This window comes from Stegostoma tigrinum, chromosome 29, assembly GCF_030684315.1.
Source record: "Stegostoma tigrinum isolate sSteTig4 chromosome 29, sSteTig4.hap1, whole genome shotgun sequence".
NCBI classification, from domain to species: Eukaryota; Metazoa; Chordata; class Chondrichthyes; order Orectolobiformes; family Stegostomatidae; genus Stegostoma; species Stegostoma tigrinum.
In genome coordinates this window covers 35791070-35808767 of record NC_081382.1, presented here as the reverse complement: position 1 = coordinate 35808767, position 17698 = coordinate 35791070, and the positions used below count along the sequence as shown (strand labels likewise).

The following is a 17698-nucleotide window of genomic DNA, read 5'->3' as shown; positions in this document are numbered from 1 at the left end:
AGTAATTGTTACATAATTTGATATTAGAGGCAAACTGAATCAGGAAACAAAATTCAGTTCATATAGAAAGGCATAACTCCTTACAGGAAAGTTTTTGATGAATTCCAGGATCCTTCCCATTGATTAATTCAAACTTGAAAAGTATCACAGAACTTTTGTTGATTTTCTTTTTATATCTTTTCCTTTGCATTCATTACAGATAATTGCACCATGGAGGTTACCTGAATTTTACAATCGATTCATGGGCCGCACTGACTTGATGGAATATGCAAAGGTTTGTTAGAATGCTAACAATTGCAGAATATTTTATTTTGGGAATGTTAGCACAGCAATTTTATCACTGGTCTAATAATCCAGCGGCCTAGAGTGATTTCAAATCCCATCACAGCGACTGGGAAATTTAAGTTCTCTTAATTATAAAAGTTTGGATTAAAAAAATCCAGAATCAGTCATGGTGAACATGAAACAACTGGGATTGTTATTAAAACCCATGCGGTACAAGAATGTCCTTTCTAGGGAAAGTCCTTATCGTGTTTAGTTACATCTGAATCCAGAGCTGCAGCATCGTGATTGCCTTATGGCCCTCACATATCAGCGATGGGATAATAAATGCCTTGGCAGAAATACCTGTATTCTCTGAACAATTTTTTTAAAATCAGAAACTAGCTTGGATTTAGATTTTATTTATTTAGTGCAGAAGTACCCTGCCTTGCTCTCCTAGTAATGACTGAAGGGTTCCTGTGTAGAGACTTTGCTAATGGAAAAGTAATTAAAAAGCAGTGTACGTTTAAAACCTTGAGTGGATTTTAGTCTCAAGACTATCTTTAGATTTGATACAATTTGGTTGATATTTATCACTTGCTCATTGGTGTAGTTTTAAACCGAAGACTGCCTATAGTTTTATTTCTAGTTGGCAGTTTCACTTGAAGAATCCATAAGCCTATTTGATGTGAAAAACCAAAACGGCACATTACTGTACATAAGTCGTGGTTTTTGGGCACTTACAGAATGTTGCACTCAACAACTAATTTGTACAGTAACTAAGTCATGGTAACAATGATATTTGATGAAAAGTATAAGAAAATATAAATTGACATTCTTGTTCTTGATGAATGAATGGGTACGTTTCTAGTAGGGGCATTAACCAAATTCGAGAAAATGTACTGTGCACAAATTTTTAGTCAGTTTTGATTTTTCTCTTGTGTTTTGAGTTAAAGTCTAAATTCTTAGTGTGCATAGAATTGGTACCTCCGAGTGAGTTACAAACTTTTGGCATAGAACTCAAGTTAGTAATATGGTTAAAAGTGGTTATAAATCTATAGATTCAACATTGCTGCACGAGTGCCTGCCTCTGCTGTAAACCCTGTCAAAATTAACGTTTGTAAAGAGAGGTCAGTTCATTAAATAAAGCAGATAGGTGCTTATTGGGTTTTCACTTTCTTCAGGAGGCCACAAATGTGGTAAGTTGTGATGTCAAGTGCTGGATCAATTAAAAATGTTACTGAACATTGGTTTCAAATTGTAGAAGGAAAATAAGGGTACATTTGGAGCGAACCAGAAGCCGATGATTCCTAAAGAATCATCATTAGATTGCAAGTAAATTATAGGAAGTAATTTTGGTTTAAACCAAAAAGCCCTAATAAAACAACCTCTAGGATTAAAATTAAGAGCTATTTGGTTCTGTAAAAACTGGAAAGAGTAAAAATGATTAAAAACTGCAAATGTTGGAAATCTGAACTAAAAACATAAAATGCTATAACGTGAAGCAGGTCACACATCATCAATAAAGAGAAAAGACAAATTAATGCTTCAGGGTTATTAGAACTGATAGGTAATATCTTTTTCTTTTTAAAGATGTTGACTGACCACATTTTTTTTTTGATCTTCCCATTTGCTTGGTCATTGGGCTGGTTGTGCAGGTCTCTGTGTAAATCTCTGTGCATTGGGCCAGCAGTCTTGCAATATCATTATTTTAGATAAAAGCAGCAGGACAGGCTGTATTCCATGTAATTTCAAACCCCATTATTTACACCAGCTTTTGGCTCCATATTGAGGGCAGCAATTTATAAACCTCTTTTAGGTAAAATATGATTTTGCTAAAATGGTGACATTTTAGGAAAAAAAAACAAAAGTGTATAAAATTGACCACTCGTTATGGACATTTTATACGCTGTACATTCTGTCACTGGTTGATTTTGTTTTCAAAACGATGAATAAACCGATCAAAAATTCTTGTTATTGCCTTTTAAACTCAAATAATGGTTACGAAAATCAATAAATCTTCTTGCTCTTTCAATGCCGGTTAATTGTTGAATGGTGGTTAAGAACGGAGTTTGGATGTCACAGTATAGTGTAATTACTCAAAGGAATTACTGAATCTGAATGAACAGCAGCTATGTAACAGTTTTAATTTACCTTTATTTTGTTTTAATTGCCATGTTGGTGCTGTTGGATCCTGATGTGCAAGACCTAGGCAAACACTAGTGAAGTCCAACTTGCTGACTTTGCTAAAGTTAGGGGTTAGGAAGTTCTTACCTAAAGCTAGAGTTTTCCAAGCAAATTTGGAAATTTTACTTTAGGGCTGCCATCAGCTGCTCAAATGCAACATTATTAAAAGCTGGTAATGGTATGTTAAGTACAGAGAATCAAGCATGATTAATTAGAAAGAGTGTATTTCTCGAACTTCATACTGTTGGTTCGAGTAACACTACTAATCTGACCAATCTCAAGCCAAAATCAAACTACATGTCAGTCAGTATCCAAAGGGAGAAAAGACAGGCCGTGATAGTTTGTTTACTTTGCCATTTTTCCTTATTCCAGCTAGATGTATTGAACTACTCCCTTTCTTCCAAATCCTTGAGTATAACATTGGGTGTGGCACTGTGACTGAACAAGCGCAAATTGCTAGATATTACTTGTCATCTAGTTCTAAAATATTTTAGCAATTTCATTGATTTTAATGGAACAGTGAGTAAATGATCAATGTGCAATGTCTAATGTAATGGACTATTCTCTTAGATCTTAAAATAGTCAACCATAGATGTGTTGCAGGAGACTTTTCATTTAAAACTGCTTTAAAAGTATACAAATTCAACAGACTTGATGGCCTGATGACCCATTGCAGATTGGAATTCAAAATTGCAATCCCAGAGGTCACCTTAGAATCTTGACACTTCCAGAACAGTTTTGAATCTTCAAAAGGATGGAGAGGAAGTTGGAAATATCTTAATTCCTTATTAATGCTCCTTTTAAGCTTTTTTAAAACTAACAGGCTTTGAAAGAACTGGTTATGAAGCACATATCTGTTGATGCTGCAACTTTCAATGTTTTGCTCAGGTGAGCCCACCTAGCCTTGTTGTCAGAATTGCTGCCAAGTGTAACTAGGTTTCTCCACTTCTGTGTTTCCTTTTCTGTACTCTAAAAGTGTTATCTTACACACAACCAATAGATTTCCCTGTCAACCAGATAAATCTGATTTTTTTTTGTTTTTAAATATTAACCAGCACCAGTAATAAACCATACAGCCAGTTAGAAATTTACATACAAATCCCTTTATGGACAATGCAAACCATCAAAAGTGAGGGGGTGTGTGGGTAGGGTCAATTAAGGTTCTTTGTAGTTGGCCTCTACTCAAAATTGGGGTGCAATTGGTGCCAGCATGGCTGCTAATCCTACCCGTGTCCTCCATGGCCACACTTAATGTTTTGGCTAAATGATAAGCTGCCAATTTCAATCAGTAAAGCAGTGGCAGCTGCCAACAAGTCTCCACTAATTGCTGTCTTATTGCCTTTTTGGGCCATCACATGTCAAAATGGCATCCTGACAACAATGCAGTTGATTGACAAATTCAGCTGGACTTCAGATCTCTGATGCCTCTCTTAAATCCAGGCCACACAGCTTTTGTGGCAAAGTGGTAGCACCTTTGCCTCTGGGCTAGAAGGACTGATTCAAATCCCACCTGTCTCAGTCACAACATGATTGAGCGAGTTAATTCAAAATACTCAAATCCAGTCCAGTATGGCTGCAGTAAGAGCTGAAAGTCACAAGAGGGCCAACTTGCTGTATGACTCTGACTTGAGGTAACGTACAATTCACCTAACAAGGGAAAGATGAGAGAAAAGTGAGTTGTTTGTGGTTATTTTACACCGTTGATTAAATTCCTATTTTTACAAATTAAATCTTCAAGAATCATGTGACACAAGTATATTATTGATTTATATTGCACAACAGTAAAGGTAGAAATATTAATGATGGTGATTTCAGCATGGTTCAGGTGATAATCAACTACTTCTGTTGTAATTTTGGAACCAATCATTAGACTTAGTTTCTTATATCCACTTGTGTTTACCTGTTGCTATTTCTTTATGCAGAAGCAGGCATTTGATTGCACCAGTTGGCCTGGCAGAATACTTATTTTTAAATGTTAGTAATCCTTTCCCTTGCATACTGTAGATACAGTCATGTGTGAATCACAAGCACTCAGCTATTCATAATGCCAACAAAGAATAAACCACCTACTTAAAATAATCACTATTCTCAACCATGACATGAGTGAAAACATTTTTTTGAGACTTGGATGAAGTTGTCATGCCATGTTGATTCATCTGTTGCTAAAAGTTTTTGTATCCACAATGGAAAGGAAAACATTTTGGGAACATCATTTAATGTAGAATTTATTCAGTGAAGACCTGGGTCTGCTTTAAGTATTGCCTGTCTTTTTTGTATCTTTCACAACAATTCCATATTTTTATTAATGTCCAGTTGCTACAAATAATACATTAGTAACCTCTGACTTACAGAAATCTATGTAGTTTTCTTAAATAACATTTTACTTTATTATTGTTTTACTTGAAACTTTTTCATTTATCTGATATGCTGATGCATCTTCATCATGTATATTATGCACCCATCCCTTAATAATTGTGGTGAAAAAGAACTAAGCTAAATCTGATTGTTCCCTTGTATCAAATATTTACTGTCATCTGAAAAAAATTTCTTTACAATTTCACTGTGGCCTTAGCGTTTTTTGACTTGAACCCAAGAGTTCTATCAACAATCTGCACATGAATTGCATCAGATACTTAAAAATATTTGACTAATCAACAATTGATGCTAAAACTCACAAGCAGTAAATAGTTTCATTCATGGGAATTTACATTTTCAATGTTTACTTTAAATTTCATTTTAATTAAGGTGAGGGAAGGGATGCTTTTTGTTGTGCCATATTCAAATACTGTACAGTGTTGTACATAATCTGTTGTTTAATTTCCTGACTGATAATTGGGAAGAGTGTATATTTATCTCTCTCCATGGCCTCTGCTTATGGCTGAACCAGATTCCTTTTGTATTTTTGATGTTGTATTTGACTTTGGAGTGAGCTCCATACCATACGTCTGCTCTGCCACCAGCCTACTTCCATTTTTCATTATATAGCCTCTCTACCCTTTCACAGTTCATTTGCTGTTGAAATCCTCATTCAGGCCTTTGCTTCTAAACCTCACTGTTGCAGTAAATAAAAACAAAATGTTGTAGATGCTGGAAATTTGAAACAAGCATAGAGAATGCTGGTGAAACCGATCAGGTTTGGCATCATATGTCGAAAGAAACAGAGTTAATGTTTTGAGTCTGGTATGGGTCTTCTTCAGAACGGACTATTCTGATGCATTTGTAGATAATCAACTATCTTCCACTTAGCATAAACTGTGATCTCATTCAAAACTCTCTTGTCCATTACCCACAGTAATGACTTTTGCTGCTGTGACAATGCCCATGTTTTAAAATACTCACCGTTGTTTTCTAAACCTTTCATGACCATTCTTCTTTTGTGCTCTGTAACTCATCCAAACTCCATATCCTATTGATAGTGGTACACCTCCAATTTTGGCCTTTTGCCTGTTTGATCTTTATTTAACCATTTCACCATTAGTAGTTGTGCCTTCACATTCCTGGTCCGAAGGTCTGGAAGCTGCTCTTTCAACTTTTCAGTCTCTTGCTTTAAAATGCTCCCTAAAACCTAGCTTTCTTTCATCTGTCCTAAACTTTACTTGTGTGACTTGATACCAAACTTTTTGTTTCATAACACTCCCCTGGAATGCTTTACAGAGTTAAAGGCACTATATAAATGCAAATTAATACTTTGTAATCTGTTTCCCAAATATTAGTTGAAGTGCAGTAAATGCAGAATTTCTTATTGATTTCTCAATCTATACTGATTACATTAAAAAAACTAATTCTCATTAGTTTTCATTGGGTAGAACCTTTGTTCTCTGGTTTTGACCTTGATGTTGGAATGAAGTGCAGAGCTTAAACCTAGATATTTTGGTGGTGTAAACCTGAGGGTGATTTTAGAGGCGACAGTTAATTAAATAGCTGCCCTGGCCAATCAAAGGCAGTGGTCAGCACCCCAGATCTGGAGGGCCAACCAAACACTGAATACTTAATAACCTCACTATATGGTTGGCATTGTTGAATTATACAAGGTGGTGTGAAGTCCCCATCACTCCTGGTTACTGGTTGCAAATTAGAGAAATGACTGACAAAAGGATTAGTGCCAGCATTCACGTGGGACATCCAGCGCCCCATCCTCAACCTCTCCAAGCCCCTGCCCCTGTTTCTTAAAGGTACTGTTGCACAGTGTTTCAGCCTAGTCTCTTCCCTGATTGGATAGAGCCTACAGCTTGGTCTGCCACTGAGAGCTGTCTATTTCTTGGTAGCTTATCAGTGCCTACTGATCTGCCAGCTAGGAAATCCATGTGGCATCAATTATCTGGTATAGAACCCTTCTGGAGGTGAATTTCCTACCTGTCATGGCAGATTGAGTAACTAGCCCTGCTGCCACCCCATCTCCTGCACTATCCTGGGAAGACAAAAAAAAATGTGCCATTAAGCTAACCAGACAAAACTGTACTCCATGTCTCCAAGGGTTCTTTACAATTTTGCCTGTTGTCACCCATCTACTCGACAGTGTGCAGAGCCCAAAATAGAAAATTGCCCAAATGGTGCATATGTGTATGTATGGTATGAATATGTAGAGTATTTAAAAAAAAGATTTCAGTACTGAAATTTTAGTTAATTAGAATAAACTGCTAAAGCTTTCCTCCCTGTTTCGAGACTCTACCCCAGAATTCACTCACTGCCTTTCAGTCACTCTTGGAAGTCCATTGTTTTCTACACAAACAATATATTAGAGATTGATTATAGCTTGTAACTCGCTCAAAGGTGTATACAATTCAAAAACTGTCTCAACTATATCAATAATCATTCTGAAATATACATTATTTTCTGAAAAACATTGCTGGCATTGTCTGATTCAACTTTGTTAAAAGATTTTTCAAGCTATTAAGAATTATAGTAACAGGATTTAGTTGTTGCTTTGAAGTACATGCATTTGATCAGCTAATGAATGAAAATATTTTCCATAAATTTCTAACGTTGAATGTTTATAAATTACTTGAAGGCAAATATACTGAACTATACAACATGGCTGCAAGCAGAAGACGGACAAGAGGAAGAACTAGGAGAGGGTAGAAATATTTGACAAAGATAGTCCGGCTGAGCTAGGCGAAGGATTAATGTTATTGGTAAGAGATACTGTAACTTTAGAAAAGGAGATGATGGACATTGTTTGCATAGAAATTTATTAACAGTGAAGAAATGGGTAATAGATTATTTAGGCAACTTTTGATGAATCATAATGTGACAAAACAAGTTTAAAATCAAAGATGAGAATGACAAGTGAAAGAGATGTTTGCTCACACAATTTAAAGTTTGACGAAGGAGAGTACTTTATACAATCATATGCCTAACTCAGTTCAATTTTTAGCGATAATCTTATAAATATACAACTCAATAGTAGCATTCAAAAAATGAGGGAGGTACAACTGAATAGGCTGTGGAATGATCCTGAGATACAATGTGGTTGAATCTAACTTAATGATCATTGATGCACAACAAATGAGTATCCATAAGCATATCAGAAAACTCCATTCCAGTCATGTTGAATTGTCCTTTGCGTATCACCGTATCATGATATCTGCAACCTGGAGTGCTGGATTTGGTTTCAATATCTCGCCTCAGAAAGGATCTGTTGACCTTGGAGAGCATGCAATTCATGCTCAGCAGAATTATACTGGGACTTAAAGGGTTAAATTACATGGCCTGGTTAGGTAAACTTGGTTTGTATTTCCCTAGAGTTTGGAAGGTTGAAGGGTACTCTAATCAAGGTATGTAAAATTCCAAAAGCATTATAAGGAAACGGGACCAAGATGTCATAATCTTAAAATTAGAGCCTGGCATTGAGAATGTAGTCAGGAAGCAGTTCAAAGAATAGTAATATTCTGGAAATCTCTTGCCCCAAAGGCAGTGAAAGCTGGTTCAGTTGAAGCTTTCAAAATTGAGATCAATAGATTTTTGTTGAATAAGGCTATCAAAAATATTCAGTGTAGCCAGCAGCATGCTCATCTAGTGCTTCTGCCACCAACATAAAGCTATTAATGTCAAAGGAAACATATCCCAAACCACTCTTCCCAATAGACCAATTCTACTGGTAGCTTGTTATTAAAGAAGTAATGGAAGTGAGCACAGAGAACTAAAATATTCCAACCAGAAAAGCTAATGTTCTGTCAATGAACAACATTTCAAAAGAACTGTATAAGTATCTGGCATAGAATGGAACAGAAAATAGAATTCTTTGTAAAATGTTTGGGTCCATAGAAATACTGTGCCAAAGAGGGCAAAGTGGTGTGGAGGTTGCAAAGATAAAGATGTGAGGAGTTCACTCAGTTTACCAATTGATGGGCAATTTGAAGGTCTACAAAATCTTTTTCTCTGAAAATTAAATGGTTGCAACTGCATTCGTAGCAGCAGCAGCAGGAGCAGACGCTTCATTATCCCATCATTGTTCCATTCCTAACTGGACATCTACTACCACTGTTTTGAAACAAGCTCCGCAACATCCCAGCCTTGCATGAAATAGAGGAGGCTACTTGCCAGCTTAAGAGCAACAAGGCTGCTGGAGCAGACAGTATCCCTGCTGAGGGAGGCATTGAAGTGCAGAGGCAAAGAACTTCTGCATCTATATGCACTTGTCAGCCTTATCTGGAAGGAGGAGAACATCCCAAGAGAGCTCTGAATTGATAGTCGTGAGCATTTTTTAAAAAAAGGGAACAAATCTGACTGTGGTAACTACAGGGAAATCTCGCTGCTGTCGACTGTTGGAAGAGTCATTCCCAAGACCCTCATCAAGCGTCTCTTCCCTGTGGCTGAGGAACTCCTCCCAGAATCGCAGTGTAGCTATCCACCATGGAGGGGGACAATGGACACTAACTTCTCCGCGTAACAGCTGCAGGAGAAATGCAAAGAAAAGAACCCACCCCTGTACTTGGCCGCCTTTGCGGTTACAACGGTTTTTGACACCATCAATCGGGAAGCATTATGGAGTTTCCATCTCCATTTTGGTTGCACCATGAAGTTTGTCACTATCTTTTTTTGCCTACTTCACAATTATGCGGCCGTCATAGTAGTGACAACTGGCTCCACCACCAGCCCATTCCCCATTCGGAGTGGTGTCAAGCAGGACTGTCGTCACTCCAACACTGTTCTCAAACCACCTCTCTGCAATGTTTCACCTGAGCGCTGACAAGCTCCCCACTGGAGTGGACCTAACTTATGGAACCAGTGGGAAATTATTCAACCTCCGCCCCCTTCAAGCAAAAACCAAAGTCATCCCAACTGATTTTCTGAAGAAGGGTCTAGGCCCGAAACATCAACCTGCCTGCTGTTCTGACGCTGCTTGGCCTGCTGTGTTCATCCAGCTCTACACCTTGTTATCTCATCCCAACCAGTGTCACTCTGCAACAGTCTGCAGATAATGCTTGGGTATATGTAAACTCCGAGGAGGTTTTCCAGACCATTGTCAGCACCTTTTTACGGAGGCCAATGAGAGCATGGGTCTCATCCTGAACATCTGCAAGATGAAGGCCCTCCACCAATCCTGTGTGGCATTGACAAGCCAACCCCTGAACATCAATATCTATAGGGAAGCCTTAGACAACGCTGACCACTTCCAATACCTGGGGAATGTCCTATCGGCCAAAGTGGCTATTAATTCAGCATGCCTCCAGTTTGCTGGTGCAGCCTTAGGCTGCCTGAGGAAGAGGGTGTTTGAGGACAACAATATTAGATCTGATAGCAAGATCATGGTTTACAGAGCTGTGGTAGTTCCCGCTGTCCAATATGGCTCTCCAACGTGGACTGTCTACAGCAGATGCCTCGGAGCTGCAGCAGCATCACCAAATCTACCTGTACAAAATCCTGCGAATCTGTTGGGAAGAAAGACACAGACACAGACACAGACACACCCACACCAGAGTCCTCAACCAGGCAAGTACCCCGAGCATCAAGGCATTGACCACCCTGACCAGCTATGATGAGCTGGGAACGTTGTCTGCATGACCAACGTGAGACACCCCAAGCAGGTGCTCTCTTCCCAGCTTTGAAACAGCAAGCAAGCCCCAGGTGGACAGAAGTGCTTTGGTGATACCCTTTAAGGCCTCACTGGCCAAGTGCTGTATTCCTACAAACACCTGGGAATCACTGGGTAAAGACCATCCAATGCTGAGGAAGAGCATTCAGGAAGGCATCAAGCACCTGAAGATTTACCATTAGGTAAAAGTGGAAGCCAGGCAAAAACATCGTAAGGAGCATGCTGCAGTATGAACACCCATCCACCCCTTCCTGCAACACCCCATCTACCACCTTTTGCCTGCCCCAAATGTAACAGAGCCTGCAGAAGCCGCATTGGACTGTACAGCCACCTATGGATTCACCCTGATGAGTGGAAGAGAATCATCACCATCTGCAAGGGACTGCCAACGATGATGGTAATTTTAAAATGTTATTCATTAACACAACATTGTTTACTCCTCTGAGCTTGTCTTCAACAGTGATTTAAATTTGGCACCTTCTTTTAAACTCTGGTCTCCTCCTCAATGAAGTACAGTTTCTTGGATGGCATTTAGTCTTTGATACCTCACTGCAGAAGCTATTCTTCCTGAATGAGCAAAGATGCTAGGTACTGGTGGTTTGACATAAAAATATCACAGTTGTGACATGAGTGCTCTTGAACATTATTTTTGTTTAAGACGCCATTGGTAAAATCTTTTGTCTTGTGCTACAGTAGAATTGCACCATGTGCAAGGAGTCACAACATCTCAAGATAGGGCAGTGAATCAGACAACTGTTTTCAGCACACTCCAACTTGGATTAGCTGTGTTAGAGCACCAGTTGCGTCTGAGACCCTTTTTAAGACTTATTGTGGGAGGTATAGGTCTAGTGGCCTTAACGGTGGACTGTTAATTCAGAAACGCAGGTAATGTTCTGGGGAACCAGGTTCAAATCCTGCCATGGCAGATGGTGGAATTTGTATTCCATAAAATATCTGGAATTAAGAGTCTAATGATGACCATGAATTAACTGTCGATTGTTGGGGAAACCCCATCAGGTTCACTAATGTCCTTCAGCAGAGGAAACTGCCATCCTTGTCTGGTCTGGCCTACATGTGATTCCGACCCACAGCAATGTGGTTGACTTTGAACTGCCCTCTAGAGCAATTAGGGATGGGCAATGAATGCTGCTTAGCCAGCGACACCCTCATCCTGTTAATGAATCAAGAAAAAAAAATTGCATAGCTCAGCTAGTTACTAAATAAACATAACCTATCATCACTGGGGATTAAAATTAATACTTGATAAAGAGTTGAAATAACATTCTTTATTTCTAATAATCGGCCACATATTAAATTTTTGGAAAGCTGCCATGTATTTTCTAAATTAACCCTTTTGTAACATATAAATATGCCACCGTAGAGATTGAATAACTGAGCATTTTGGTTTAAATAACCATTGCATGAGTAAACTGCCAGAAACATGTTTTGATCTGCCGTTACCCTTTTTACTTCCTTACCGGCCAAAGACGTCGTGATGTTATGACCTGCTAAATGATGCTGTTTATGAAAAAGCAAGCGGTTGTAGTTGGTATTGTGGAAGATGTGGCGGTAGTTAGTTCAACTGCCAGTAGAGAGAAGATTTGATCAACATTGGTACTTTTGTTTTCTGAGTGTAAATCAACAATATTAGGTAGTAATAAGAAAAGTACTGCAATAACTGATAATTTTAATTTTCACATAGTTTAGACAATTCAAATTTGCAAAGGTAATGTTTGGATGAATTCATAGCATGTTCTGGACAGTTTCATGGAACACTACATTTTGAAATCAACCAGGGAGGAAACTTTATTGGACTTGGTAATGTGTAATGATACAGGATTCATTAATTATCTAATGGTGAAAGATCCTCTAGGCAAGGGTTATCATAAAGTGACAGAATTTTTTTTCCATTTGAGGGTGTAAAAAAAAAATGGGTTTTAAACTTGCATAAAAGAAATTGCAAAAGTACACAGACAAAGTTAGCTGAAGTGTACTGGGAAAATAGGTTAAAAAGTAAAATGGTAGAGAATTAGTGGCAGACACATTTAAGCCGTTATGTTATAACTTTCAGTAAAAATATTGACATTAAGAAAGAATTGATGGGAAGGATGTACCGTCTGTAGCTAACTAAGAGAGTTAAGAGTGGTCTTTTTTTTGTCATTATCCTCTTTTCCCATTTCTCTTTGCCTTTTTTTTCTCCACTCTTGCAGGTTCAAGTTTTCTTACTTTCATTTCTCCACTTTTTTTTTCTTCTCTGCCCATTACTCTCTTCTTTCTGTACATACTAAATTTCTCTTATCTTCTCTCTTATCTTCTGATTCAAGTTTTCTTTCATTTCTAACATAATTTTAGATACTTGTAGTGATGTCACACCAATTTCAGATTTCTCTCTTAATTTTAATTTCTGGGTAATTACTTCAAATATCTTACCCTTACAAGAGATAGTAAGAACTGCTGCTGCTGGAGTCAGGGATCGGTCCCGATCCAAAATGTCAGCTTTCCTGCTGCCTGGCCTGCCTCGTTCTTCCAGCTCCGCACTGAGTTATCTCTCACCCTTACAATATCCTGTTTTTCTTTCTATCTGAAAATCACAAGAAGAGCCACCTGTTGATCCCCATTCTGAACACTCGTAGTGATGAGTGAAGAGTTGCTAGCGTAAAAGAGGTGAATGGAGAAATCAATGTGTGTGTGATGTCCCTGGCGGATTTGCAACAATGTGCTGCCGATGCCACACTTGTATTATTATCAGATAATGATTAGGTAATCTGTATGTTCTGATAAATATTATGGCCTGAAAAGTTCAAATCTGTATTGTCTTAATGTTTTAGCCCATAAAGTTTAGTTGAATGCATGAGGTAGATCCATGAGAAACTAGAGTCTTTACTGACAACGTTATAATTTAAGAAGTCCTAGTGTGCAGAAACTTAACAAAAGGCTGGTCTTACAGTCCTTGACATTAATAAAATTCATGTTTGGAGTACAGTGAACAATGGCAATGGAACAAATGACTGTTTTACTCGTGGCTTCCTGGTATGTAGAAGTGTTTAAACTAAAAGCACTTCATTTTACCGTGAGCAACAGCTTTGAAGTTGCACTTTCCTGTAAACTATGCTTTTGGCATGTCATTGTTGGCCAATGATCCAAAAAGAGCAATAGCTTCTACAAAATTTTTGGGACCGATATAAACCCAGGCAAGCAACTTATAGCTCCTTTTAAACAATCAGGTTAAAAATTGTATGTGAAAAATACAGAGTCTCAATCAGCGATTGCCAGTTAGAATATTGGATTTGATGTCAGTCACACATAAAAAGTAGAAAGAGAAAGAAAATTTGGAATAAGAAAGAGAAATGCAATTTTTTCTTTGAAAAAAGCTTTTAAAAATATCCAGCAATAATTTTCATTGAAGAAGTCTGACTCTACACTTGTTCATTTTCAGTGCTGGAGAGATCTTGCATATCCGGATTTTACAGTTTTTGTTTCAACTTTCGATGTTTTTTGTCTCTCAACCAGCTTACAATTTTAATTAAATTTACCTTTTTAATTTGCTCTTGAACCTTATAACGTTGCCTGTGTTCTGTCTAGCAATTTGTGAAATGAAAACAGTGTGTAAAGTTGCACAGAAAAAATTATGAATGCCAAATAGTAGAGCTAAACTTGTACATTGATTTGTCATTTAACTAATTTTTCTATTTCAGAAACACAGCTAAAATGTGCCAATGCTTTTGTAAAAGAAATAATTTTTCTAATGAAGAACCTTCATTTCTATAGTGTCTTGTGTCTTTTCAGAATGTCATAAGGAATTTCATGTGTTATGAGTTCACTCTGAAGTGTAGTCTACTGATTTAAAGAGCAAATGGGTGAGGAAGTAGAGAATTTAATTTAATTTGGGAATACAAATGTTAGGGTCTTTTAAAATCATGTTTAAATACACTTATAAAAATTCAGTGTTTTCTAGTACTCAAATTCATTATAATTCCCAGTTTGTTTTATTTTGCATTTCTTTGAATTTTCTTTTGAAATGTAAAATGAAATGGAATTTATGAAGTGTCGAACGCCTATGGGTTACAATAGTCCACATTGCCCTTTAAAACATAGAACAAATGAAAATTACAGAAACTGGATGTTGGCATTTTTTAAAAGAGCAAAAGTGGTGTAAGCAACTGCTAACAGTCTTTCCCCAGACTTTGTCCACGCTAGGCCTGAGACCACCACTTTGGGGCTGCACCCTGTGCTAATGATAACAACTCATTGAATGCCTTTTAGCTTCAATGAAAAAACAACCTCTTGAAACCTAATGAACCATTCAGTGGCTTGGTTGCTCAAGCATTAATGATTGCTCCATCTTCTTGTGACATGAGGAAGACACTTTGTAACAGTGGGTAACCTGTTGACACTGCTCGGGGCTGATACAGAACTGCTTGAGGGAAGAAAAATGTAGGCCAGGTAAAAGCATCAAGCAATTAGCTACTAATTTAATGTTTATTTTTGAGGAACAATAAAACATAACTGCATTTCTCTAACTACAACTCATTAGCCATTAATGACCTTATCTTTTCATGTTTATTCTAGAACAAATCTGGGATATTACTGACAGTAGCAGTTTATTATAAAAGTGAGTTCATGAGTGCAAACAACCCATAACAGCAAGTGAGTTATGTAGTCTTTCACAGTAGCAAGGCCCACTGAAGCTTAAATCGCAAGGCTCTCCTGGATAACTATGGTGCTGTCTATTCCATTGTCTTTGAGCAGTCCTGGTATAAATCACACAACATATATTGTTCTGGTAACAACAGCAAAGATCCACTTTTTACATGTTTACAGATGTATATTTTAGATTAAGAGAGTCAGTTGTAGGGGTGCAAACGTGGACATCTAGTGAGAGAATTACACTTCTTTTGATTTGAACTGAACAATTAACCATTGCTGAGGGGAAAATGAATATGAATCATGAGTCTTTCCACTTTAAATTGTAGAAGGGGAACAAAAACCATTTCTAACATGAATTCATCCCTTTAGAAGCAGAGCATTTTCCTTGGTGACTGCAATCAGGCCACTTTATTGCTTCTGTGTTATTCGTAGACTATGGTTTTATTTCATTTCTGTATTACTGTGAAATAACATTTCTGCTTGCAACAATGTGGGAGTACTAAGCTGACAATCGAGACACCTGGAATAGGGGTTTGCAATGGTTTAGAATGGTATAGTATCTATTAGACTACTGTTTTTGAAACATGGAGAAAGTAAACTTTTTTTGATCAAAGATCCATCCCTGTGTGTTGTTGCAACTTTCAGTAGTTCACAAACTCTTCAGTTTTCCTTTTTCAAAAATGTATATTCCTAACCATCCAGGGCAGTAAGGGCATCATTGCATCCTGTTAGTACCAATTAGTGGAAACATTCTAGTATTCATTCATACCATGTGTCTCTTCATTCTCTTGCTTTAAAATTGACCATCTCACCATTTCCAAAAATAACTGTAAATTTCCTCCACTGACCATAGACTTGGCCATGAAGTTGTTTTGGTGCTTAAATTAGCTTTGTGCAGACTCTGATATGATTTTTGGTTGATGAAGAATTTAAGTGTATCAATAATAAATTCCGTGTGTGTGTAGATAATCGAATTTAGAATCTTGAAATTGGAATCTTAAAATTTCAAACAGATTTGGACCCGCAGTCTGACCACTTCAGCAGAGATAATAGTTATATCTATATGTTGATGTAACTAGGTAAAACTGATTTGTTAAACTGTTACTCATTGGGTAACTATAATGTGTATTGCACTAAACTGTATAAAACAAAGGTTTCTAAGGAAAGTTATTCATTACCAAACAAGACAACGTGATAAAACTATCAGAGATAATGGGAACTGCAGATGCTGGAGATTCCAAGATAATAAAATGTGAGGCTGGATGAACACAGCAGGCCAAGCAGCATCCCAGGAGCACAAAAGCTGACGTTTCGGGCCTAGACCCTTCATCAGATAAAACTATACTTTTTTTTGTTCTTCCTGTAACCAACATGCTATGTGTTCATTGTGTGTGCCCTCAACAACAGAAACAGAAATTGCTGGAAAAGCTCAGCAAGTCTGGCAGTATCTGTGGAGAGAAATCAGAGTTATCATTTCAGGTCCAGTGACTTTTCCCTGAGGAATTTGTTTTTGTTTCTGATTTCTAGCATCTGCAGTTGCTTTGGTTTTTATTTTGTATGTTCTGAAAACTAGTCTAGATCTATCTACATGTGCAGTTGCACTATGGTGTCTTGCTAGCATTGAATAACAGTTCATGGCTTCATTACACAGGTTTATCTAATTAGGTTCAACTGGCTTGTGATTTTACAGGCTTACTTTATTCAGAGGCAAAAGCTTTTGAGACATATCACCTTTTCTGGGCCTGTGAAAACCCAAACTCCTTAATGGCAGGTATCATCTGACTATATTTTTAGAGGCCGACAAGAGAAGTCAAACAACCAGTGTACTTTTTAAAGAGAAGTATAGAAAATAAGATAATATTAGTTGAAATTTCGGTTCTTGTAGGAGAAAGCCCTTTGTTTCCATAACCACAACATCTATTAATTCTTAGACAACATAACGCTGCAGTGCTTCATCTAGCAGTGATATTAGGCGTACATGCAGCCAAATTAAAACCAATGCCTCCTCCCTACTGGCTGCATTTGTGTATGACATCAGTAGAAGAGAAAGGATGCTGCAGCAACCATCAGTACACTTTCTCGTAGCAACTTCTTTATCTTGTGAAGAAACCTCTATTTAATAAATTTGATTTATTTCAAAGGAAGCAAACCAACTAGCTTATAGAATGTTTAGGTTGGAAATATTTCAGCTTTAACAGGGTATGAAATTTCGTTTGACTTTCCACATATAAAAGAAATTCACAAGTGCCTAAGTAGTGAAGCCTATTTTCGGAGGTCAGTGAGTTTAGAAAAGTCACCGGAAGGGTATTTTTGAGTAGAATTGTATTACTCTGAAAACAAAAAAATACTTTTTATTTCAACACCGAGCTTAAGAATAGTATTTTTTTTAAAGTAGTTTCTGAGAGCTATTCCTTGCTGGAGCTTGTTTTCACATGAAAAGTTCCACACTAAGGTTTTCTTTCCATTGGCCTAAGTAGCTGGTGGCATTTCTGCAAGACTGAATTTCAGGAGCTGATGGCCCTGTTCATCAAGGGTACTGTTCTGTCAAGGTGATTAGAGATAATTGGG

The 17698-nt window shown here is 37.6% G+C and overlaps 1 protein-coding gene across 2 annotated transcripts in view; it reads left to right on the top strand.

Annotated features, from left to right (window-relative positions):
* The window catches only part of ass1 (argininosuccinate synthase 1), a 141860-nt gene that overhangs the window by 40278 nt on the left and 83884 nt on the right, over window positions 1-17698 (top strand). For both annotated transcript variants that reach the window (XM_048559123.2, XM_048559124.2), the window contains exon 6: window positions 200-274. In XM_048559123.2, coding sequence (XP_048415080.1) covers window positions 200-274 — 75 coding nt within the window. The remainder of the gene's footprint in view (window positions 1-199; window positions 275-17698) is intronic.